The sequence below is a fragment of the Falco rusticolus genome, chromosome 13 (genome assembly GCF_015220075.1).
Source record: "Falco rusticolus isolate bFalRus1 chromosome 13, bFalRus1.pri, whole genome shotgun sequence".
In the NCBI taxonomy this organism is placed as follows: domain Eukaryota; kingdom Metazoa; phylum Chordata; class Aves; order Falconiformes; family Falconidae; genus Falco; species Falco rusticolus.
Genome location: NC_051199.1, coordinates 11,971,204 through 11,998,508, shown reverse-complemented (window position 1 = coordinate 11,998,508; position 27,305 = coordinate 11,971,204). Strand labels below are relative to the sequence as shown.

General features: G+C 41.3%; 1 protein-coding gene across 11 annotated transcripts; it reads right to left on the bottom strand.

The window, feature by feature from the left end:
- Positions 1-206: 206 nt before the first annotated feature.
- MFF (mitochondrial fission factor) lies at positions 207-25,660 on the bottom strand. Of its 11 annotated transcripts, none has more exons than XM_037406119.1 (10): positions 25,409-25,660; positions 19,371-19,588; positions 18,304-18,476; positions 17,574-17,662; positions 13,540-13,614; positions 9,843-10,001; positions 7,469-7,486; positions 4,047-4,109; positions 1,228-1,312; positions 207-863 (listed from the first exon to the last, which is right to left on the bottom strand). In XM_037406119.1, the coding sequence occupies exons 2-10, from the start codon at positions 19,585-19,587 to the stop codon at positions 732-734; spliced, it is 1,011 nt and encodes a 336-aa protein (XP_037262016.1). In that variant the 5' UTR covers position 19,588; positions 25,409-25,660; the 3' UTR covers positions 207-731. The 11 variants fall into 11 exon arrangements, with proteins under 11 accessions (XP_037262016.1, XP_037262015.1, XP_037262017.1 ...); XM_037406118.1 differs by lacking the exon at positions 25,409-25,660 and adding an exon at positions 24,587-24,719; XM_037406120.1 differs by lacking the exons at positions 7,469-7,486; positions 25,409-25,660 and adding an exon at positions 24,587-24,712.
- Positions 25,661-27,305: the final 1,645 nt, after the last annotated feature.

The following is a 27,305-nucleotide window of genomic DNA, read 5'->3' as shown; positions in this document are numbered from 1 at the left end:
AATAATTTTTCTTAAAATAATATTAAACAATGGTTTGAGTTTTCTTGTTGAGAGTTTTATTAAATATACTACATCAGTATCTTTTACTCCATAATATTTTATCACTCACAGACTGACTTGCTTAAAAATGTATTTTATAGAAAAACATCTGCAAAATTAAAACTAAAAAAAATACATATTAATTACACACCTCTGGACAATCTGCATGTTAGCAAAGAATTCCTTTTATTATTTGACCTGAACATGTGCTTAAACAAGGAACATACTCATGAAACAAGACACACTCCTTGAATATGGCACACCTCAAATTACTCAGACAAAAGAAACTAGTGCAATCACGTTTAATTGCATCTAACAACAGAACAATAAAAATTACTTTCTATTCTTTCCAAAGCCATTCCATTTGTTTTCTTCCCACCACAACAAAACATCCAGTGGTTATTCCTGTAGATTGCTGTCCTTACATTGCATGAAGCAAACTTCATATTGGCTGATCCGTATTTACACTGAAGCATGCAAAGGAGGATACTGCAAGTATTTGCAATGCAAATCTATTAAATACATTATAACTGAACAACAAGGTGTCCCTTTAACACTGCAATTCTATAGCCTTTATCTGTGGTGGAAGTTTCCAGTGTATGAATTATAAAACAGCATACAATTCAGAAACAGAAAAAGAATTTTGCAAATTGTTTGTATTTTCAACTACTAAATCTTTCCAAGAGCTGTGTCTAACGCCGAAACCAAAGCCAGCTGTTGAGTAGCCAGAAAGCTACAGTAATCGAATACATGATCATTTCCCTTTTAGCACGCTCTTTGTTTTCTTCTTCCAGAAGTTGTAGGCGACGATTAAGTTTGATTATCTAAAAATAAATAAAGGCTTTTAATATTTGATTAAAAGTTGCCAGACTTCCTAGAAGCTTCTGAATAGCCATACAAAATTAGTATCTCAGACAGATGGATTTTAAACACTTGATAATTTGACTTTCTATCTTCAGTCACTAATGATCAGATCTTGCTGGTCTTAATAAGCAGGAACAGAAATGGAGTTGGACTCCCGAGATTCCCAGAACAATACAGGATACGTGAGGGCAGTCCAGCAGGGGTACAGAGAGGATCCCTCACCATATCTGTTATGGATACCTTTGCAGCCACATAGAAAACCTGTTCTTCCATTCTACTGCTACAGCTTTTTCTTAATATTATCAACTGCTATACTTCACATACCTGTCTTCTTAAGGAAGCAGCATCTACAACTGTCATGTCGTCTGGTGTTCCATCAAGCGTAGTATCCAAGTTGGAAAGACCATATCTATCAAATAAGGCAGATAGCTTAGCTGTCTCATCCATGCAAAGATAAGCAAGTACCATATTTTATCAGCATTCTAGTAGATTTATTTTTTGGTGGTGATGGAGAGAAGAATTATAAAACTTTTCCCCTAGCTTTTACAGAGTTGTCTGTTTCAATAGGATCCCAACTGAATAAAGCACAGACTCATATGAAGTGGGTAACTGCTTGCTTGCATCTGGGTTTATTGCTCTCCTAACGTAAATATTTTTTAAGGTTCTCCACATAGACAGACTTCTTGCTGTCACTTGGTCTCTCATAAGACTGCTTCCAGTTATTTAACTGATTAATGAAACCTGAAAATTACCTGAGCTGAAATGCAAAAGTTGCAAGAGACCTGGCAACAGATCAGAAATAACCAAATGAAAACTTGGAAAGAATTGGGTGTCTTATGCTTGGTATCTACTTAAATAGCCCAGGTGGACACCTACTGAGATTAATGATCTCAGTCACATTAATCTCAGTACTTCTGGCAGAGAACCTTGCAAATAAGGAGTCTAGCGCAGAGTCACTGCTTGCTGAACCTTGCATGCATGAGAAAGTTTGTTCCCAGAGCACCTCTCAGTTTTCTTAATGTAGCAATTCAGAGAAAGCATTATTCTAACTCCAGGGCAAGTTAATTAATTATGGCACATTTATTATCAGTTGGAGAGTGGCAGAAAGTCTACATAAAGTATGGTTTTGATCATCCAAATGCTACCTCTTAACCAGATTCTTTTCTAACCACTAATAGGTAAAAATAGTTCCTGATGCTGCACCTACCGCTGAGTTTCTCACTTCCCGTCTTAAAAACTCAGTTTCCAATATTAGTTCCCTTTGACTCACTTTCTCATTAGGACATACAAACAACTACTGCAAGCAGCTTAGGAAATCGAACAAAATTATATCAAGGCTACTGAATTCACAACAAAATATACCTAAAAGAATGTTCAGCATTTAATGACAGTTAAAGAAGTCAGCTTCGACTACTGTGAATACCAACTAGAATTCCTGAAGCTTGCAGAACGCACTGAAGTGCAGACAGTATTTTGCACTGCATGCTCCCCATCACTTCCAGCAAAGTTCTAAAGAACATCCTCAGCTCTGGCAACATTCTTGTCCCACCCCAACGGATAAATTATCAAATTTTTCCCTGTATCATTGTTCATTAATATATTGTTTCTAAATTAAGAATTGCTGTCTCTAGATGAGAGTTGCGTTAGTCTGGATTTAGATAACAATGAGATCCTTGAGCAACACTGTATAAAAGATAGGAAGCCAATTACGTTTTGATCTGTGGATTTTTGGGTCGAAGGGTACACAGGGAGAGGGAAACCTTCTCTAGGTGAGATCAGGATAAAAATAGCTTTTAGTAAGGGAATAGTCAAATAAGCAACTGTCTGTCCACAGGGTCACAGCTGCTTTTAAAACACAGTACGAAGAAGGAAAAAAAGTTTTGGAAACTCTTTTTGTTAGGAAAAGGTTCTTTCATTAAGGATATTATTAATTTTTATTCTGAGGAGACTTCAAACATTCACTTAACTATAATTTATGCTATTTACTACTTGTAGTTCTTCCAGTTTGGGCAATACTACAAAGATTGAAACTGTTGCATTTTGGGTTGTTTTATTCTCCTCAGTGCTGTGAAGCCCACATTGCTAACTCAGCCAAGTTATTTTAGAATAAACCTAAGTTAATTGTAAAACAATTTGAATATGTCTACTACTGAAAAAAAGTCTGAAGCTTTGCGTGCACACACACAAAAAATAATCAGCTTTTCCTTACTACTACAGATCTCCTGAAATCCAAAGAAATTTCTGAGGAGGGTCTTTTTGTAGCCATATTTTATTTGTAGTAGATGGTAAAAAAATAAGAAAATTCCAGGAGAATCACAGCATAATTGTTCCTCATCATCTCTTGGGAAAAGCAGAGAAGCTAATCATTTCAGTGAGATGGGCACACCTCCCTCCCAGGTCACATAAATTTAACATAAAGTCACAGTGTATCACTGCTGCTCTACCAACTTTCAAACCATTGCAGGTATTAAATCAAGAGGGCTACCAGCAAAAAATCCCTTGAGATAATCTCTCGGACCATTACAAAAACTGAATTCCTGAGTTAGGGAAGAATCACCAGCTTGAATCCAGTGTCTACTTAAGCACAAATGTAATATTCATTTCGATGAAAACACAGAAGTGTAGTGGCAAAGAGGAATGACAGATGTGGAAGGGACTATGTTTTTTTCCTTCATCCTCATCATGAGATTATGTGTCAATCTTATATTCAGTTCCACTGAAACTACGTCAATCTGCCAAGATAACGGCAGTGAAGAGGCACCCAGCTACAACTAACAATCACAGGCACGTTACTAAGAGCACCTGGGCAAAACGAGGTGATGCAAGGCCAAATTTTCTAGCAATAAAAATACAAAACTTACTACTAAATAGAAAATACTTGAAGTATACTTCTAATGTCATTTAAAAGCCTCCCTGCACACATCACTTTGAGTCAGAACGCTGCAGCACGTTGTATCTATTAGATAAGTGGGGTCTTTGCAGGTGACTTGGATGGGTAAGAAATAAAAGCCTCTCAAGAGTTGAGAGGGAGGATAGAAATGAGCATTGTGTTTTAAAATAAGGACACTGGAAATAGGGAAACAGAACCCTGGATTTCAGAATCTAAATTAGTGGATCATGACTAACAAAAAAATACTCTTTACCTGGTGTTGTCGTGATGAGGGTTAGAGGAAGTGGTAGCAGCTGACCCACCACGCAACACTGGCCTACAGCAGGGTTTTGCAGACAGAAAGCACAAGACAGAAACAGGAAATGACAGAGATAAAAGGTAAAACACACAGAAAAAAGCAGCATCAAAATACTTCCACGTATATTGTATAATGTTTCAATGCAATATAATACCTATTTATTTTATTGTAAATTGCACTTTGTATTTCTTTTATTAAAAATTAATCAATTCTTAACGTTTACACAGCTAGGACATGCAGGCAAATTTTTCATGATAAAGCTTCAATTATGGGAGACAAACTGCTGGAACAGAGATTTGGGCAGAGGTTATTTGCTTTATAAAATAACCATGGGAAACTTCAGGTTTGAAAAAAACCCAACTCCTCCCAAAAACAAACAGTCCACCCAACAACAACGGGAGAAAAAAAATATGTATCTACGCATACTTATAAAAGCCTTTTAAATCATCCTCTCCTCCATCTAGGGAAAGGGTAGGTTTGTCTTGTCTTTATGCATCTATCCTAGCTGTAATTCAGAAAACCTGGGCTAGTAGCCTAAGGACCATATCAAGTCCAAAGAGAGGTAGATCACTCCAGGAAGAAGTGACTAAAATGTTCAAGTAGATGGTATGAACATCCTTACAAGTGCTGCTTTTTCAATTTCTTTTTTTTTTTTTTTTTTTTTGTTCTTTCTCGGCAGAAAGGAAGAAAAGGTAGAGCTTTTTAAGTTGCTGCAACTCATAACATACATTAACTTTGCAATAAGCAGTTACTGTGTCCCAGTTTACAGAAGGCACGAATACCAGCAGTACCGTCTGACAAAGCTGGTACTATGTGTTTTCAGTACCTCTGCTAATGAGGCATTAGTGCTCCACACCTGTGATGTGTAATACCCTGTTCAAGAGCCTGAAACCTTTTTTTCAGTTTCTTCCATTTTCCCAATGCCAACAGGAGGTACTCGTACCATGCATTTAACCCATGTATACTACAGGCTATAAAATTAAAGACAAAGAGAATCTAGGTGTGAAGATCTTTACAGCAGTACATGTAGGAGGCGGAGACTTGGTGCTGAGGTGGCTGGGAGATCACTGTGGCCTGGCCTGAAAACGAGCAAGAACCATACAAAAATATCACAACCACTGGTGTTTCATTTAGGATCAGGATCTAGGAGCCTTAGCAAACTCTGCTACCCAGTACAATACTTACTGGGACCAGGTCCTACTGTAATCGGCACTCTAAGTGCATACCACAGTGTTCTTCCATCTAGCACATAAAATAAGCCAGCATGATGCGTTTTACAAAACAGAAACCCCCATTCCCAATACATACAAGCAAAGAATATTCTTACCTAAATGCGTAAGGCCTTGCAGAAAGTTATCAAAAAAGGTATTCCTATTTTTTAATCAGAGAAATAATTCAACTAGTCTAAAGTCTTGTCTGTCAGATGCTAGAACTAAATACTTTGAGAAAGTATAAGAAACCCAGCAAAGAGCAGCTATGGAAAAGGTCACAATTTCATGGTGCACACAGGTCACCTTTTAATTAATTAATGGGCAGACATGTGAACACCAGCTTGTCAGTATCCACTGTGCCAGCAGGCACTTCCCGCACCATCTGACACAGGACAACATTTGGATTTTGTGTAATGAGAATCACAGGTCTCAAACGCCCTCTGAACTCTTTGCCTCTGTGGTATTTGCAGCAAGCAAAGTTTTCTAGCTGTTGTAGAACTAATCAAAACTAACTAATTCACACTACCCTTCGCAAGGAAAGCCTGGGGCTTGGAGGTAGCTGAGGGCTGCAGCAAGGAAAAAACCTGGAGCACTCTGGGATCTATGCAAATCAGGAACTTAATCCAAACTAAAGGCAGGTCTTTAATCCCACTTCCCAACACAGCCAGGCTGTTAAGAAGCTGCACATGATTTCTTCCTTTTCTCTGCAGTTCACATCTTGTTTCATTACAGGTGGACCCAAAAGGATCACCAGAGTATTTCCCTGCCTCTCCCACACTTTTTACTTGCTTGGTTTTATACATCAACAAAAAAATTCATTATATAGATCACAGTGGCCTCAAAACTGAGATCACCCAAAATCAGCAGCAAGTGTTTTGGTAAATACAGAATGCACAAGTGTAATATAGTTAAGCTATTAAATACATGGCCGCCTTTAAAAAACTGAGTAAGAGCACATTTAAACTTTGAATTTTCTGGCTTCTGCTGCCAATTCCATCCTAAACATTAACACATGATCAGAAGAAGCCGTAACTCTGAGGTCAAGTATACTCAGCTCTTAACTATTTCACTGCAAACACAGCGGCAGCCTGAAACACGAAGGGAATGCACAGTAATACAATTTAATGACAGTGGGAAAACAGGCAATAAGGCGGTGACCAAAGGAATCTGGTCTGCCTTCCGCTGCTTAGAACAGAGCATGCAATGGAAATACCACAGTAACGATGATCGTAAACACGTGGTCTGGGAGGAAAACAACAAGACGTGGACTATCTAGGCATCTGGGTCCAGCTTCCATCATTTCCGTGCGTGCACCCAGGGGACGGAGGCAGAGAAAGCAGCTGTGCTCTTTGTGCAGCAGAGAAAGCAGCTGTGTTCGTTCACCTCTCACTGCACTTTAAAACACCTCTGGAAATCTCGGAAAGGCCGTAAGAATGGGCACCAGGACTTTACGGACATGTTCTGGGCATAAACTGGGTACGCAGCTCAGCTTCCAAAGGACAGAAAGGACTGGGGCATTGAAGAACCGGTGACCAGAGGAAAACTGCTTTCCTTGCTTGTCTCAGTGCTGTGAGCGGTTACTTCCATAAAGCGATAGGCTACTGCTTTGCCCAGGCTCCTACATATTTGCAGACCTATTTAATTTTCTTCTGAACTATATTATTCCAATCTGAAGTTATATGTAGCCCTCTTCGATGGTCTTAACTCACATCCCATTTTATTTCTACCATGAAAAATATCATTAACTTGCTCAGTGTAAAAAGTGATCTCGTAGCACCTCAGGATATGATTATATGGGTAAAGTTTGTTAGAAAGGGCTATTCTGATTAAAGGAAATAGCAGTAAGTTTCCATACGTTTTTACCCTAAATAAAAAGGCACTGACCCAAAAGTATTGACCCAAGAGATGAAGAACAGTTCAGATAAAGCACAGATTTCAACACAACTCTATTCAGATATGAAATTGCCTTTTTTCCTGCGTTTAAGACAGCACTAAAATCTCCTTAAATGCAGGTTGTTGGGGTTTTTTTTTAGGCAGGGGTGTTCTGGGTGTTTTTTGCCCAGAGCATAAAAGATCAGTCTTTTAAAAGACACTAGGTACAGGCCCTACAGTCACTTGACAGAAATTGAAACAGAAAAATGGTTAGAACTGGGAAACAAAACTGACCTATTGTCCTCGTCCAAGCTGAAGGAAATGCAAGAGTAAACAGACAGTGTAAACAGTGATAATTAAAATGTTGCCCATTTAAATAACCTATTATGCGAGCAGTGCTGGCATAATTCATTATCTGCAGCAGTACCATCAGCACCTACCGTTAGCAGTTTTCGTAGATTGGAAAATATTTTGAGGGGGAAAAAAAAGAAAGGCAAGCCATGAAACATGTTAAAAATATTTCCAGTGAGTAATACATAGTCAGATCTTGTTCATTTTAAAAGATCTCTTCTAGTATTAAGCATAAAATATTAAAAGAGAGAAGGTTTTAAGATAGAAAGCGCATTACACAGAGCAAAAGTGCAGCAATTTAAAATGAACAATATTTTGCAACCATGCAAGTGGATCATCCAAATTTCACATTCCTACGCCAGCTGTAGAGCAATGATGGGTATCTAAAACCCAGCCACAAAGAATACACTTTCACCTTCTTGACAGGTTCATTATTTTGGCATCTATTTGTTCACAGGTGACTAGAAACAGGTTTCCCATTTCTTCTAGCAAGTTCACTAAGGACACCTCAAAAATCAACCCAAACCAGGAAGAGTAATGCAGCTTTTGAAGCATTCAGAACCCTAGAAATTTTCTGATAATTTAAGTAAGTTGAAAGTGTATGTATGCATATGTGTGTATTTTCCAGAATCCAAGAAAACATGGGCAAGAACATGCCTAATGGAAACTAGGAATACAACCTGCTAGTTTCGCTGCAGACTGGGGAAAGAGCTAGAATTTCAGTCTATATTTTAACAAGGACTCTTGGCAAAGTATCCGTAAGTGCTATTATTCACAGACAGCAGAATTCCTCCTTATCTGGGAGCTTCAATTTTGTAAAACAAAAAAACCTTGTAACTCCGTCTGGTTTTTAAAACTGACATGGAAAAAAGGCATTGCTGTCCAGCTGTTGACAGGCATCAAAATTTTAACAGCTACAGCCTGAAATTTCATAGGATTAAGTCAGGGTTAAGTACCCAATTCGAAGAATTTCAAGGGAAATTATGCAGCTAATTTCTTTTCGGTTTTTTTGTTTGTTTGATTGATTTTTTAAGTCCCAGTTTAAGAACACAAAAGCCAGCAAGACTGGAGTTCTCTACAATTCAGGCATGTTAATATGGGCATTTATATGTTGTCAGGTCAGCAAACATGGTGAGCTACGGGAGGTGCTAGTTCGGAAGGTGACTGCAAACACACAGACATTCACAATAAGATTGGCTTGAGAGTCACATTCTATTACCGAAACAACTAGAAAGCAAATCATTTAACTTCACACTACAAAACATTAAGAGTGCTGCTGGGATATTAGCAGCCAGAGGCAGGTGGCAAATTTCAAAGAACTTGCTCACACAAGCCACCCTGAAGGGCTGCAGGAGGAACGTGCAGTTTCTCCCAGTGTTCTTGCCAATTATCTCCTCTAATTGGACCTCTTGGCAAACCCCAGAGGTCTCTGCTAGCCCTACACTAGAGACTAACTGTGTGCAATTTTTACCTGAACCTCTGTGCTAGCATACTATTGAAATGAAAATTGCTTTTGGCAAATTAACCTTGCTATTACTAGTCTTTATGAACGTTTCTGTAGCGTTAGACATGCCGTTCTTGTAACGCTTAGAAGTGCCAGATCGACACAGTCCTGACATCAAGTGGGCAAAACTCCACCGACGAGAATGGAAATACCATACAATGATTGCCCTGAGGATTGTTTTGGCTCATTACCTCTCAAACTATCAACTCCTCCATAAAACCAGAGACAGCATTAATCAGAGGAGCAACCAGCTTCTTGGTATACATTGCCTTTCTTGCTCTCAGCATCCAGCAAAGTGGTCACCAGCAGTCATGTATCAACCAGAGACTATTCCCAGTATAAACTGAAACAGCCTAAAGTCTTGACATGTTTATCAAAAGCAGTGTCTGCAATGCCTTGCATCGTATTCTACCCTGTTTCTGCACATTTGTTTTAATGTTTTATGACAACATCAGCCCAATCTTATTGATTTGCACCACTGCTCACCGACAGAAAAGCAGGAGACAAGGCTAGTAAGTTTGCAGGCTCAGGGTCAAGTATTAATTGCAGAAAACACTGATAATCTGGGAACACTTCCTATTTTTTTACTTGGAAGGAAACCAAAACAATGCTATATTTGACTGAAACAGAAGCATTTTGAAATGTGAATTTTGGACAATTAAATTGCTTATGAATAGTGAAAGCAAAGGAAAGCAAAAGCAAATAATTTCATCTCATTATTTCATAAACAGAAACCAAACTCCACTAAAAAGGAGAAAAGAAGGGAAAAAAAAAAGGCAGCAAAAGCTGGCAGAATCAGTGACAACCAATCACCTGCGGTTTTCATCCAGCACATCCAAGACCTGCTGGTAAGCCCTACGAGTGGAAGACTGGATAAACGACAAAATGCCACGAGCAGAGTAAAGATTAGTTCCATCTTCAGGCAACATATTGGGAGGACAGACACGAGCCTGTTGCAGTGATGGTGTCACACTGTTCGTACAAGCATAGTAAATGAAGAGAGAAATACTATAGTCAGATTTTAAATTAAAAAAGCTTTTCAAATAGACCCCATTCCAAAATGCTTATTGCTTGCTTTTGGTTTACCCTTCTCCCACCACTATAAGGTAACACTCCCAAATTCTAGTACCGTAGGGATCATAAGCTACATTTGTGTATATTCTTTAGAAATAAACACAAGTAAAAATCCAAAACCAGTTTTGATCTGTTATACAAGGTAGCTTTAGAAAGTCCAAGTCCTCACTGACATCAATGAGAGAAGTGTTTTTACAAGCATCAGCATTTAAAAAAAATCCTACACAGAATTTCCTTTCAAAACAGAAGCCTTTTTCCATAAGGAGAACCTCACACAGAGCCTCTTCAACAAAAATTTGTCTTCAAGCTGTGACTAAAGATCAAGATAGTATTTTGATTTGCATGTGAACAAAGTTTAAAGGCAACTGCAAGCAATTCCAAAAAAAGCACAGAATTCATAACCCAGTGACAACAAATTACATGATCTGACTCTTTGACCATGAAGCAAAAATAATACTTAAAATACACGGGCTTGAAACTCAAACATGACCGTTTGGATTATAACAAACCTCATATCTATCAGACAGAAATTAGTTTTGATAAACTGCCTCTGATTTGCTTACATTTCTTTACATTCAACTTGACTTTATCCACATTTTCGTTCACACACATAGGTATTTTTAATATTTTTTTATTTAATCCAGAAACTTTAATTAAAGGCAAGATGCTTTTTTAATAGGAAGTAATTCATATCAATTTACTTGTAAATATTAACACAAATGCAAATGCAGTGTGAGTCACTGTACACTTTAAATCTTGGGACAGTTTTTATTCCATGATTAGCATCCATCATTCAACACATTTCCTTGCCACTTGTGCTTTGATCCAACACTTTTTGGATTTAGAATGCCAATCTTCCTGCCTTTGGCATTTTTAAGAAATCAAGCAAAGCATTACTGGCTGAGTGCTTAGAAGCTGGTTTGGTATTTAGATAATCTCTAGATGGGTTGTAATTCTATGGATGCTCTTATTTTGAATATAGTTGCTCTGTAACTGGCCGGCACTAAGATCACAAAATTGAGTAAGAAAGAGAATTCAATTGAAAAGGCAGAGTCAAAGCACGTTAGATGGATGCCACTTCACCCACAGAAGAGTTCAGCCATCCTGTGCTTCAAAAGACTTGCAAAGAGAGCAGTGGCTGGTGTTTAACTGATACTGGTCATTCATTATTACCTGAACTGCAGGTATTGTTTCATGCTCCTGTAGAGTACATTTGGACAAGAGAAAGTAAAAGGGAGGAGGAACACCTGTGCCGCTTCTTTACAGCTTTAATCATTCTCCAAGACTTGTAGAATCCATCTTTCTCATACTTACAATGACTTCTACTTTGCAATCAATGGTAGTGGTCACACCCACACCTATTACTCTTACGTTGCATTGGAAATAGCAATGTTCACTAGAAAAATATCCAGAAGCAGGGGCAAGTATGGAAATATTGCCACTAAAGGGAATTTGTGAGAATTTCTGCTCCTTTGTGGATTTGCTGGCTTGAAGCAAATGAGGGAAGAGCTGCAGGCTTAAACTTGTAGTATGTTTTACATTAAAAGTAATTTTTCCTTCATTTCCTAATAAATTTCCTAAAATTTCCTAATAAATCACTTAAGAGATTTATGGCATAGGCTGAAAGACAGCTTAAAAAAAAGGTAACAAACAGTATTTAGACATATTGCAATCTAGAAGATCTTGTGGAACTCCTGCTGTCCAGAATGATATTACTATACATACCACAGTAATGTTATTTGCATACAAATTTTCTGTAGATACCGAAAAAAAATCCTAAGAAACTATTTAACTAAAACTGTGCTAAATTCTCTAGAAGAACGTTACATGTGCTGATTAAATGGGAAGTGTACATAATAAGGAAAAATCAAGGCAGACTTCACAACTAGGTAATTCCTAACCCAGTGGTCTAGACTCTGAACTACTTTATGCTTGTCATTTTCAAGGTGGCTTGTAAGAAAAGGCAGTTTCAAGAGATCACTTCATTCATTTTAAGACAGTATTTAATTCTTATGTAAAAGACTATTTAGTTTCTTAAACTATTTAATTATTTAAAATCTATTTGCTCCTGGATACGAGCTAAACTGCACAGCTACATGCAATTACTCAAACTGTCTCCACAAAAGCTATTGCTAATTTTAATAACCTTCTAAAGTGCATTGTTTGAGAAAGACCTCTCTCTTCCTTTCTGTCTGAAAGCGAGAGTATTCTTTGAAGGGCTCAAATGTCAGGATTAAGGAATATGGGAGGGGAAAAAAAGGAAAAACAAGCCAAATTTTTCTTCTATTTCCCCTTTTCAGGATTCAAAATTATTGTCCTGTACATGTGGTAGTCCTTTGGACTATATCAGAGACCATAGAGAAGGAATATTATGGAGCAAATATCTGAATATAAACCAGTCAAGATGACTTAAGAGAAGAATCTCTAACATAAGGATAATTCTTTAATATTTAGTACGGTTACTTATCATTACACATTGTGGCTCTCTCCCTTCTCTCCTGCATTTCTAGTTAAATGGTCTTAGTCCTAGGTATAATTTTGTTTCGAATTTCTGAAAAGAATTCTTATATACAGCTCCAGCCACCTATTTGAGCACTCCCTGTTTACAAACACCAGTCAACTGCAGAGTCCAAAACCAAAACAAGCAACATGGAATTACAGAAAATACTATGGAAGAGCACAGTGACATTCCACTACATGCAGAGTTTTTAGTTTAGCAGTAAGTTCCCCTAAACCTTCTCAAAGCATTTGTGACGTACACAGGGTTTATTTCAGGTATTTCTCTGACTGACAGTTCTGGAAGTAGCAAATGAAAGGTAGAGATTTAACTAATTAAGGTTACTCTAAGTTCAACCACACAGAAAGACTGTATTCTCATTAAAGACGTGCACACCACCACCCTTCACCCCGTAACTTGCATAAAGAACAGAATTTCTCAAACTGTGAACTGAATTCTCTAGAGAGATGTGTTTTTCTAAGGGAAAGGCTGAAGCAGAAAAAAATTAAATGCTGTTCCCTCTTCCATGCATTCTTGGTCGTTTGCTGACTTTCAATGCAGAAGTGGAATCCTTGCATTCAACATTGGCTGGCAGTGGTCAACAAAGAGCTTTGTTTCTCCAGCTATTCAAAAACAGCCAAAGAACTAAGAATCAAACAAACTAAAGCTATTTTGAAATTTCATTTTTCTTTACAAATCGGTTCTTAGTTTACGATGTCCCTTTCATTTGCTTTTCTGTGTTATTTACACAGGGAAACAATTTGACCAAGTTTGAGAAACCCTGAAGCAAAATTAGAAATCAGACATTCAGAGTAGCAAAGGCTGTTTCAAATTTTATATTCTAAGCTATAGATATTTAGTCAGAAAATTAGTATTGCAGAGAGCTACATAATTAAACACACTCTTGATTTTCATATACCAGGTAACATTTAGGCTTACGTGCAGTCCTTAGTCGAAAGAGGTGACTGGAACCGTGGCATTTTATTTCTTGGGACAGTATCTGATCTGTGCCACCTTGAATAATAATTGTAATCTCTTAAGTAAGCATCCTTATAAATAGCGGGATTGTAATTTAGAGCGCTGTCATTACCGCTACACAGATAGGTAGTTATTGTACAAGCAGGTGCCTACTTGTCTCAGCTTTTTAAAAAGCATTTGAAAATTACTGTCTTTAGTGAACCCAACTCCCGAAAGATTCTCAGATCTGTCTCTGCATGCAACTGGGTGAAAAGAAGAGAAAGACAACAGAAAAGAAACAACTATTTGTACCATGTAGAGAACACTGTGATAGGGAGCTCAGCCATCCCTTTCCCTTCCGTCTGACAATCTATTCCAGAATGTTTTATTTTGTCACTTTGTAGGTCAAGCACTGGAATTTTGCACACTACATCTGAACATTTTGTCCAAGGAGGACAACTGTGGCCTAGATTAAAAGTGGATAATTATAGTCCTAGTTAGAAAACAAAGGGTTTAAAAGGCAGTGCTCTGTGTGCTTCTTCCATGGAGTCTTCATCACAGCACCTGAGCAGACTATCATGTCTATCAGGAGGTTGAATCAAGGAGGTATGAGAATCAAGCAAACAAGCATTAAAAAAAAAAAAAAAAAAAGGAGGGGGGGCATTTTTTTTATAGGAATTAAATATTTAAAGTGAAACATGTACTCTCCTATTTGAAGATATGAACTGGAGTCACACAAGCAGAGGAATGAAGAGCTGATCCTTGTCAAGTTAGACTACCATAGTATTTGTTACTGTATAAGTAAACTATTTAGACATGATATGAACTTAAAAGTCAAGCCAGTGCTGATGAAGTAGCAATGTATCATTACAGTAATTAGAACAAAGATTATTTTTTTTAGCCAGCAACACTGGAGATAAGACCTTTAGGAGCAGCTGGTTTCTTAGGTTTTTGCAGCACTGGAAAAAAATAGTATTTCTAGATGGTAAAGAAATTGCAGCGTGATATAAATGAGGTAACAGGTGTACAATTACATTTTCTGTAGTTCATAGAATATATTTGTAGTACAATTTATCTACTTAAATGGTCTAATTTATCAATGAGGAAGTTAGACTTAGAAGACATGCATCACATTTACTACGAAGCTTTTAATAGAAATAGCAGTCCCTGAACAAGGTGATACCCGGTACCATCTGAGGTAGCATAATTTACAAGCAGGCTGGTTTGCTTGTATTGCCTTGTTTAGAGCTATACAGTAACACTTCCACATGGGTAGCTTCTCTAAGTAGTGACCAGTGAAAACAGAACGCCACGTTATCAAGTTTGTTTCTAGAATTACTACTTCTCGATTTATTCACATGAAAATTGTGTATTTTCTCTTTAGTTTTCAGTCTATGTCCTGTGGGCCTAAACTGTGAGGAAACAAGAGCTAAGAGATACCTTCTTCATCAAGTACAAAAGGTTTGGCTTTCCTGCATTTGTGAGAGCTATACAAGTTCCACCACGAATATAGTGTTTTCATAATCTGAACTCCCAGAACATTCTCCTGAGAGTTAACCAGGTACATAGTCACATTCTCTACTTGGAGACTGACAAAACCTGGACAAGGGAGAAATGCCAGACTCAGCATCATGGAGAGTGCCACAGCATGTTCAAAACGATCTTTTTTTGGCTCATACTGAGTCAGAAGAAGCAACGACGACAGAAAAAGAAGCAGTTTCTAGGAACCAGAGATTTCAAAACAGTTATCTACACATGAGGCACAGCATAACTTCTGTCATAAGAAAACAAGTACTTGGGAGGAAAAAGACAATGAAGTTCTACTAAAATAAGTTAGCTGCGAGTCAGCAAGTACGGAACACTGCAGTGATGAAAGACAGCTTCTTCCAGGCGGGCAGCAGAGAGCACAGATACAGCAGGCTCAATATTAGCTAGCTGTTATTTTTCATACAAACAAAAGAGAAGAGATTCTGGATCAATCTGAAGTTTACATTATTTTCCTAAAAGGCACTCATAATGGAAACTGCTTGGCATTGGGAGTTTGATTTATCTGATAGACATTATGCAGGCACTAGCATGGGCATCAAGAGAAGAAAACTAATCTCCAGATGTGTCATCATTTCCTGGCTTTTCTAAATGATAAACTGAGTCACGCAAGCTACCAGTTATATGTCTGCTGATCACATCCTTTTTAAAAATTTACAGGATTCCAGGTGCGTATTTTATTGCTAAGCCTCTGAATGATTGATAGTAGATTAATAAACTGACAGCAAATAATATTCAGACCATCTAAAACCAGTAATCCTACATGTAGCTACTGAGCAACAGCAACAGCAAAGCGCACAGGTGCGTTTTGCAGATTTAGGATTTTCAGATTCAAGAAGTCCAAACACTTGTGAGAAATCTGACAGCAACCGGAAACATCCAGTCAGAGCTGATCTTACCAGTTTCCCAGATGGCACAGCCCATGACTTTCAGAAGACTAACCTAACCTGGGCAGCAAGGACAGTGTGATTTCAAGAAATGGCAAGAATTCATATACCATCTGTTTTTCCTTTAAGTGCAATACATCAGAGACTGGCAAAGCAGAGCTGGTAACACTGAAGGGGTGAACTTTTCCACAAGCAGCTTCCATCCCACGAAGACCACCTATTCCAGCACGCATCGTGTGCAGACTATGAGACAGGCAAGCCAAGGCCATTCCTGAAGCGAAATCTAACAGGACGTAACCGGATGACTGATACTACAGGGAACCTGGGCACTTAGTAGACTGATAGAACATTTGGAGACTGTGCTGATCAGGAGCTTAAGGATATGAATCTAGTTTTGCCAGCTCGGTGAATATATATGACTCAGCAGACTTGAATACCTACACATCTGCAATCTATAAGTCTGTATGAACCAAACACCTGATTAAGTAAGATGAGGAATATATGCAGCAATATTTCTAAGAAGATCTAGAGAAGGAGAATTACAACATGTCTGGAACATGCACCAAAGTACATATCACCAGTTTTAGCCAACCTAACTAACAGGTAGACAGATACATAGTACATGTAGTACCTCCTACTGCCCCTGCCATGAATAGAAGAAAACAGACATTTCTAGGACATAATTAACTTGATCTATTTTGGATGAAAAATAGGTACACCCTAAGTAGGTCATACACTTATTTCCCTCTAGATACAGAAAATTAAGTTTATGGTGCTTTAATTTACATTGGGACAGATTAATTCCATCTTTTAGGTCTTAAATCTAAGATCTTTTTGACAAGGGAGTGTTCTTTATGGTAGCTGTATCAGGGAACTTTTATATATGAGTTTGAAGTGTTACATTGCCAAAACAGTTATTGCTAGCTGGAAAGATGTTGTCACTCAGAATAAACTGCGATTAATCAAAGACTATCATATCTATTAAAAATATACAGACCTGTATGTCTTCAGAAAGCACTGTAAGAATTGCTACCTCAGATGGTAACAACAGATGAAGCTTCCAAATCTAAATGCTACTTGCCATTTTGGTCTCAAAAGATTAAGAAATATACTCACAGATTCCAATGCATTAGAGTACACTGCCACTAAAGGAAAACTACTTATTCTAATATCTATGAGGAAATACATATATTCTTTCTTCTAAGAATGAAAATCATTACAGTATCAACAGTGAGAGAACCTGAACATTTAGATGCACAAAGAACTCAATTTCCTGAAAATTCGGGGGGGAAATATTATGCCAGCTCAGAACCTGATAAATCTCCTGAAGTAACAATTCACAGTAACTGGTGAAACCAACTGTGAGCCCACACACTCCCACCTACGCATCCACTGCAAGAAAATACTTCACAAGTGAGTCACCTCACTAAACAAAAAGCAGAGAAATTAAGAAAAATGCTGGCCTTATAATATATAAAATTATGTAGTTGCCACAACATACAAAATATTAGTTGGAAAAAACAAATAACAAGGCGATAAGGAACAAAGTTGTGTGTCTGGAGTGCACCCTGTTGCTCTACTCACATGGAATCGTTTCGGGCCAGCTGGCCATTCTGTCGGGTGGCGTTTTCGCTCATGGAACGTTCTCTCTTCAGTCTTCCCACTGAGCGGACCTGCATGAAAAAGGAGAAAGAGGGAGATAGAAGACAGGGAATTCCACAAGGCACCTAATAACTTGCACTGGAGATTTGTAAGTTAGATCTGCCCTCAGACAGAAAGGCTTTTTCATGGTTTCCACAGTGATTAGGAGGAAAACAACTGATGACAGGATCTGATGTTGGTACATGTAAAACCAAGGTCCAAACTTATTGGAAGTCATGTTGTTATCTATTCATGTGGTCTGATGCCACAAGTATCAACCAACAGAATTTTGAATACTGTGTTTAATATTACTTCCTATCACCAGAGATAAATATATTTCTACCGTATTTTATGAGTCTATAGGATATGCAGCTTCATAAATATTTTTCAGCTTTTAAGATGTCAATTACCACCATCCACCTGGATGCCAATGTTACACCATTCTTTCAAGACAGTTTTCAGAGTTTTGTTAAAACTCACTAATTCTATGTGGTGTTCTATCATCTGGCCGTGAATTCCAAAGGTTAATGATACATGTTAAAAGAATCTTAGTTTGTTTTTTGATAACCTGTAAACTAAAGTAGATCTGCAGCACAGTAGAGAAATCATCGGTCATTTCACCTTCTTTATTAGAATGCTTCTCAACTAAGGAAAAAGCAAAGTAAGTACTAGCCTCTTCATTCTGAGGTGTCTGCTGTGGAGGTTTTTCTAGGTCCAAAAAATCTAGCGGTCGATCACTAAGAGAAATAACACGGGGAGGAGTTTTCAGTGCCAGTGGTTTGAATGGAGTAGACTGAAGAAGGTCAAGGTCTGGTGGTCTGGAAAGTGGAATGTCTTCACTATTACCTGCAAGAACATCAGTTGTCAATGGAAAGCAAGCAGTTCTAATGTCCAAGGGCTAATTCTGAAGTTCAAAAAGATATCACATCAGTTACTTCCCCTGACTATGCCAAATAATTAAGTATACCTTACTTTAACAGAGCTCATATGTTAAAAACTATGGTTAAAGCTCTCATAAAGACCACATTAAATCGACACTTAATTGAACAGTTTCTCTGAGAACAATGATCCTGAGTAATCCTGAGCAACATCAGCTGTTACTGCAAGTGAGGGCACCTCTAATCTCAAAACACAGTCCTATGTATGGTGTACTTGTTTAGGAATAACGGTGTCTGGGGATGTGAGGATGTTGCTTTTTCAAAGCTTGAAATATATGCATGTCACACATTTTGCAAATTGTAAGGCCTTCAGCAGTTCCAGGTCTGCCACCGTAAAGCCCGTGACCATAAATACTAAACTAAGTATTGACAGAGTTCACACAATAATAGACAGATCCTTAACGTAATTAGCATTCTTATTATAATCACATTTTGCATGGCTAATATGTAGTACATCTCCAAAACTTGTTATCGTTAATCAGGTGCAAATCAATAAACATTAACTTCTTTTGCTCCAGAGGTGCTTTAGTAGGATGCAAAGTCAGCAATTAAACTTTCTGTTCATAATTCACTTGTTAACTCTCTCCACTACAAACTTTACCAAAACTATTCATGAAACATTTTCAGAGCTTAAGAAACTTCCTAAGTCAAAGTTGATAAGCAATAACTGTTTGAAAACCAGAAAGCATTCTACAGGTTTTTCTTTTAAAAATGTACCAGTACATATTTTTGTTCATCCAGAAATTTGGGGAATTAATTTAAATTTTCACCTTTTTTTTTTTTTATTGAGATGCAGACATACCTGCCACTACAATCCGCTCTGGAACCTGCATAGTTACACTGGCATTTGGAAATCCTTCTTGGACGCCCTTCTCAAGGTCAGCATTTTGAGGAGCTACTTTGAGTTTTTCTGGGACCCTCATGCGCTGACTGATTCCTTCGGTGTATTCCATTTCATACTGAAGGCGATTAATTTCTGCCATCTCGGCAGCTGGAGATGGGAACGCAGCCCCACTCATTCTGACAAAAGAAAACCAAAAGCTGTAACAGCAATATAGGAAACCAGCAGAAACTGTGTCATGGAAACCCTGTTCTGATTGCTAGGCAAGTGGTAAATGATCCTAACTGAACAGATTTATTTAGAGAAACAAATTATACAAAAAAATTCATAGGAAGGGTAGTCACAAGGAGATGAGAGTCGAGGACAATGACAGAAGAACAAAGTAACCCTGTAGGCAACACTCCAAGCTGCACTGAGGGTCCTCAAACTGAGCTGTGGCAAAAAGATGTCATACATACATTCTGCATGTAACGTACTGTTCCTGCACTGGCTGGTGGGAAAAGAAACAAACCCAAACCAACAAACCAAAAAGGACTTGTAGGAGATGTGTTGGGGACTGGTAAAGAAACATGAACTATTGGTCTGTATTTACACAGATGCAGGGTACTGGTACTTGAGAAAATGGATGAAGTCCTACAAAACTGGGTGTTGAAGTAGCAGAACTGAAGAAGGCTGGCTTGGGCAGCAGCCTTCTGCTCGCTGTCACCCACCCAGACCGCACTCCATCTTCAAGGGACAAAGCTCCTTACCAAGAGCCTGTCAAATTGGCTTGAAAACCCAGCACATTTGTAACTCGTTCCCAATCACAAGCAATTCTGGAAACTTCTCACTTCAGAATTTTTCTGTACATGAAAATCTTACTTTTGCAGAACAGATACAAGGCAGGCAGAGTGAGAACAAGACTTCACTTAAACTTTAAAGGGTTTGCCAATACTTTATATATACATTTTCCTAGAAAAGGAGGGGAATTTCATATGAAGCAGCAGGGGAATTTCCGAGAAACTGGGCTGTGAGAGACTTACTAATACTGTAACTGCTGGGAGCCATTATCAAAGACAAACGGGGTTTTTGAGGTTAGGTTTACGGTTGAGAGAAAAAGAAATCCCAGAGCTGCACTCAGAGGTAGGCTGGAAAAGGGGCTGCTGATGCTGGAAAGGTAACTTGGGTAGCTGGGAGAAGTTGTTGACCTGGGCAGCAGCTAGTGGACCTTGTTGATGGCTGTCCTGGCTTTGGCTGGGATGAGAGTTAATTTTCTTCTTAGCAGCTGGTGCAGGACTGTGTTTTGGATTGGATGTGAGGACAATGCTGATGGCACGCTGATGGTTCTAGCTGTTGCTAGGTGATGTTTATACTAGGTCAAAGACTTTTCAGTTTCTCAGGCCCTGTCAGTGACAGGGCTGGAGGTGCACAAGAAGTTGGGAGGGGACACAGCCAGGAGAGCTGACCCGAACTAGCCAAAGGGATGTTCCATACCATAGAACATCATCCTCAGCATATAAACTGGCCGGGGGGGGGGGGGGGGGGGGGGGGGGGGGGGGGGGGCCGGGGTGGTGTTTGACCGGGGCTGCCAATTGCTGCCCTGGACTGGCTGGGCATTAGTCAGCAGGGGCTGAGCAACTGTACTGTGCATCACTTGTTGTCTTTCCTCCCTTCCCTTTGGATTTCATTCTTCTCTTCTTCTCATTGCAACAGATACTACTACTAGTATTGGGTTTATTTTATTTCAGTTATTACATTTTTCTTATCTCAACCCTCAAGTCTTACATTCCAATTCTCTTCCCTGTGGCTGGGGGTGGGGGAGCAATGAGCGAGTGGCCACATGGTGCTTCATTACCAGCTGGGGTTAAACCATGACAGTGGCTCAGGTGGAGACTGTGATTATGGGCTCGGTTAAGAGGGACATCCTGGAGCTGCTGCTGGGGCAGGGCTGGAAAGCAGCTCCCAGAGGAAACTGTCAGCTGCAAGGTTGTGAGAAACTTTTCACCCAAGCAATGGCTGGGGGGCCTTGTCAACAGCTCAGACTGAGACAACTGTTATTTTTAGGGCTAGGATTGAGAGATACTTATTTCTATACGTGTGTGTACATAACAATACATAATTGCAGTTTTTCTGGCAAACCTGCCTCTGGGAAGCATAGCCTGCTCTAGCAAGAAATCTTTTAGTGGTTTTGCTTGAAGTAGTTCCTTAAATGAAGTAATCTATCCTGGCAAAAAGGCAAGTTTTGCCACTATAATTGCAACTGCATTCTTTTACTATTTTTGGCATCAGGGCTATGTCTGCTGCCGAGTGCATGTTCTCATAAGCTGACCACGCTGAACTTTGCAAACAAAACGCCTCAGTGCAGACCATGTATGTGGCAGGTGAGACAGACCACGAGCCATTCCTCCCACCACCACACAGAAGCGACACTTCCCATATTTATCAAGAAAACCTCACTCTAAATAGTAACCTTCAGACAACGTAAAGAAACATACAGAAGGACCTGGATTGTGTAACCCTGTATTAAATGCATGCATTTAGCATATTTAAGATGTGATCCACTTGGCAATCCATCCTGGGATCCTCAGTGTTATTTTCAGGACTTTCTGTCACCACAGGTCAATGAAAGAATCTCATTCATCTCGAAGTCTCAGTGTAGCACAGTAAGAGAACGGGGGGTCAGGGAGAAGGCAAGAAGGTCATTGTTCTATGTAAACTTAAAACAAAAAAATAGTTATAAAGGAAATACCTGAAGTGATGCAGATTTAATACATCTGTATTAATTCTTACTGTTTGTATGTATCCATGAAAGAAACTGGAACAACTCATTTCATTAGAAATACACACTTTGGGTTTTTTTTTGTCCCGGATGTTTGGTCATGCGAGCTAGATTTGTCCTTTTTGCAAGACACTGGGTAGATCAGCCAGTGATGTGAACAAAGTATAGTTTTCTGACATTTCTATGCTCCAAAAGGTGCTGTTCACTTCAAAACACAATCTATGATCAGTAAAGTATTTCCAGATCAACAGGAGTAAAAATCATGTCAATAAAGAGACCGAATTTTAAGAAGAACTTGAAGTACCCAGAGCATCTACTGGCTGTTACAGTTATTGCTCACAAGAATTGACAAAAGGTGTTTCACTGCTTGTTCACTTTCCCATTTTGAAAAACCTGTATGGCTCTAATTTTTGCAATCAAGTATCGCTACACTGCAGCAGTGTATATACCACAGCATCCCTGAAGTTTGGCATTGCTTTTGTACGTAAGTCTGCAGGACAACTGCCTTTCAGCTGTAAGGTAACACACACTCAAAAAAGAAGAGCACTAGAACAGCCACTTTATAAATTAGATAGCACTTGTGTGGGTTTTAGCTGTACTATAGCCAAGGAGCTATAGATGCAATACCTCCACGTCTTCCTACTCTTGCCTACATCTCATCTACTTTGGGTCTTTAATAATTGTATTTTCTGTCAAAGTGATTTCAATTTTCATCCCTTTTTACAAGAGAAAAGCAAAGCAAGAAACAGTGAGATTTCAGCAACAGAAAACTTTAAATATTTAAGCAGCTTGTTAAGAAAATCTCCAACTATTTAAAGAGAACAGAAATCAGAATTGTTTCTGTAATGTTCTTGTTACACGAAGCATTTTACAGAAGACATTAATAATAAATCAGGGAGAAGGAAGAATTGGTATTTACAGAACTTAGTAGGGCTGAGGGCTGAGAACAGAAAAGAAGTCTCAGAATGACGAGACAATAATAATACAATCACAAATACAGGACAAATAAAGGACAGAGAGCAGCTGAAGCACAAAGGAGCATGAGTGGCAAGTAACAAAAACGGAAAGAGAAAATCCAGAGGACAAGGGAAGAGAGAGTAAGAGAAGTTATAGAAGGTGAATGATACATGTTCAGAAAGCCACAGGGGTACCTCCCTCTCCCTCTCCTAGACAAGAGCATCAACAGAAGAGATGGCAATGAAGCAACAATTACGAAGCTGAAGGATGCCTTTTTGTCAGCATTCTGGCAAGAATCAGACATCGGCCATATCTGTGCTGCAATCGGGAATGTTGTGCACAGTGCACATGACTGCGTTAATCTGATATACGTGAAGATGAGTACTGGTAACAGTACAGCTGTGCCAGCACAAGAGTTCAGAGCAGGTTTTACAACCTTCAGGGAATCCCTTGTAACTTCTCCAGCTACATTATTACTGTTTGCTCCCCACATGGCTACTTTACAGCTGGTCTGTTGAAGCACACAGCAGCTACCAGGCGCTGCTTTGGCAAGTGTCAAGACAGCCTTCTGCCAAGTAAAAAGGGGGACAGGAGGACTTAAAGCAAAGTTAAGGATGGGTATTATAGGACCCAAAGGACGCTGTTATGGAACCCTAAAGATGTCAAACATATATTCCAGAGGCATGCAGCGTCAGAGGCTGTGAAATAGCACAGCACTAACGGAATGGTTTGAAGGAAAGGACAAGTGAGCGTAGGTTAAACACTGAAAGCTGTTCTGCTTGGCACAGTCACACGTGCTGAACTCTTAAAATACATTACCCCCTCTCTTTAGCGCAAGGATGACATGCACAAAAGCCTATCTATTATACATGAACAAGGCTAGGGGATCACAAAACACTAAAGGCTGCATTCTTTCAAATTTGTTTTACTCCAGCTGGAGATTTAATGCAAAACACCTTTTCTTTTTAATAGGAAAAAATAGCGGAAACGTTGGGAGGAAGAAAAAAAGCTGTCACAGGCCGCCAGCCATTGGAACAGCCCTGGAACACCCGAACACCCACCGCGCCGCGGCAGCGGCCCTGGCCAGCGGAGGGGCGGGAGGGCCCCGGGGCCGAGTCTGCGGAGCCGCCCCGGCACGGGAACGCTTCCAGCCGGGCGCTGGGACGGGAGCCGGGCGCGCCGGGAACGGGCAGCGGCTCCCGGCCAGGGGGCGCGGGGAGGCGAAGGGGCGCCCCAGGCGGGGCGGGGGGCTGGCAGCGGCGAGCCCCGGGGAGCGCGGGGCGGGCGGGAGGGGGCCGGCGGCGGGGGCGAGCGCGGCCGTGAGGAGACGCGGCGGGACGGACGGCGGCGCGGGGGCCCAGCCTGGGGGGACGGCGGCTGCGAAGGGCGGGCCCGCGCCCAGGCCAGGCTCCCCCGGGACAACCGGGGACGCTGCCGCCAGGCCCCGGCGGCCCGTACTCACCCAGAGCGGCGGGGAGGCGGCGGGCGAGCCCAGCCCAGCCCTGCCCGCCCCGACCGGGCCGCTCCTGCCGCGCTGCGGGCCCTGGCGCTGCCTCCGGCGGGCGGCGGGCGTTAAGCGGCGCGCCGCGCCGCGGCCCCGCTCCTCCGGTAAGACGCAGAACGCGGCCGCCTCGGCCCCATCGGGCTCCCGTAAGGGCTGCCGGGCCGGGCAGCGCGTCACGTGACCGGGGGAGGGCGGAAGCGGCGCGCGCGGGTGCCTGACGCGCGCGGGGCCGTTCCGGGGCGGGGGGGGTGGCGCAAGGTGACCGCGGGGCCGGGGTGCTTGCCAAGCGGCGCCGCTGTCACGGCGACCCGCGGGCCGGAGGGAGGGGGCGGCCGGCCCCGCTTCCCGTGCGGAGAGCGGCCGGCAGCGGCGCAGGGCCGGGCGCGGGGGGGCGGCCGGGCCTGTCCCTCTGGCTGCGCGGGGGCGGCCGCCAGCGCTGCCCGGCCCGGGGCTGGGGCCTAGTGCCTCCCCCGCAGCAACCGGCGGTGCCCAAGGGGAAGCCGGCGCCCCCTGCCGCTCCCGCCGGCCCGTGGGCGTCGGTGCCGAGGGGCAGCGCTTCTCTGCTCCAGCTTCGCGCTGTGGCGGGGTAACGCACTGTGTAAGGTGAAGCACGGGGACCTGGTTCTGTGCTGGGTGGGTGGGAAATGCAGCCCGGCTGCGCACGGGCGAACGGCCTTGAAAGAAGAGGTGCTGCAGGGCACCGTTTCTGAAAGACGGCTGTCACTGAGGCAACTGCACGCCTCAGAAAAACTCAGCTGCTGCTTCAGCTTCAGCTCTTACCGGCTGGTGAACTTCACGGTCCTGTTGAGGGGTGCCTTTCCTATGTCAGTCGTCCCGTCCCTCCACCCCCCGTTAGCCTTACATGAAGCTTTTCACCAAATCCAGTTGACGGGGATCTCTTTCCTGCTCGACTTAAGCCCGGTTTGCAGACCAGCTCTGCCCGCAGCGCAGCACCTCATGGCGGTGAAACACTTCCAAAGGCCCCATTAGGTGACCCCGACCCTTCCTGAAACCGGCTCTCGCTCACAGCACAGGCCACCGAAGAGCAGCTGCACCCTTGTGATAACTATCAATTTACCAATTCCATACCCCCCCCCCCAAACTAAGAACACTATTCTATGTAGCAGATAATTTTTTAAGGAGAGGAAAGTAGCCTCTGAGCTCGCCCTGTGTTTTGATTTATAGTCACAGCAATGTTTTGGAGGTCAAAATAAGTAGCGATGTCAGAAGTACTGAAGCATATATTGATCCAAGGCCCACATCTTGCTAATTCAGCTCCTTATGGATACAAACGGCACTGTTTTACAGAGGCAAGTGGTCTGAAATACGATCTGTTACTAGATAAAAGTTGTTTAACATGAGAAGTTTACCTTATTTGCCTTTAGATACGTTATCTTACATTTGGCCTCCTTGAAACACAAATTTTGGCCTGAGCACATCCTCCCAGGCAATCCCCATCATTCTGTACAAGATTCCTCCTCAGTTTTGCCAGTCCTCCAGGCTCTAAGATTTACAAACTATCAATAGGGATTTAGTCTTTAAAAAATTCCATGAAACAGCCCCCCTCCCAACCAAACAGTAACAAGTCTAAAACCTGATTCTTGAAGTACAGTAGAAATATGGTCTGTCTCCCAGGATTCCACATATATAATTTTATATTGCGATCAGTTATGTAACTGTTTTTATTCCGTTGAATATATGACTGTTCATCAGTTGAGCAGTCACCCAATAAAAGTGGCCACAGACCACCTCAGTTCTACTATTCCATAGGAAATTCTCCAGAAGAGCCCTGCTGGTGATTTCTAGTGCAGTATCATGTTATAAATTACCCCTGTATTCTGTCAAATCTCAAAAAATACTGCATCAGGCTGTACCCTAGCTGTACTCTCATCCCTTTCAGGAAGGCCCATGCACAAATTATTTTCTTTGACTGTTTTCAGATCTCTGCAGATACCCTTGATTTTCTTCAGTGATTTGAAAGGCTATCCTCAACAATGTTGCAGACAACACTTGTATCAGTTTGATTTTCAGATAAGTCTTACTTATTTTCACACTGAAATCTTAACAATCTTAGGTACCCTTTTCTCTCTGCTGCACAGAACCTGCTTGTTTGTCTGGGTGCAGTTACAGAATACCTCTGGGTACTGCCTTCTGACTGAGGAAACACTACAAGTCCTACTAGAAAAACTAGTTTTTACAGGTTTTGACTTCCTTTCCTTTCTTGCACCTGGGGTTACAGGGTTTCCTAGGCCAGCTGTGAGTATTTGCCAGCAAGCTGCAAGCGTGGCTTCCTTCCGCAGAGGAAGGCAACCCCAGCCTCAGCAGGGCAGTGATCTCTCCAGCAAGGGCACAGTCCCACCATACTGGGCACAGCAACACAGAGCTGGGCTGGTGACATTAAAGGTTCTGTGGACTGTCCAGCAACTGTCAGGCAGATGCAGGGTGACAAGTCAGATGCCAGGCCAAAGGCAAGTGAAAAAGTTGGGAGCAGCAGGGGAGGGGGCTGGACACAAGCCCACCTACAGCAGAGCTCAGGCAAGGCCCGGATGGAGCTTGCACGCAGCACCTGCGTATGGAGGGGGCACGCTGGGCAGGGCGCTCTTCCTAGTTTTTCTTTAGTGTAATCACAACTCTTCCTTTCATACTATTTCTGTCAACAGCAACTTGCCACCCACCT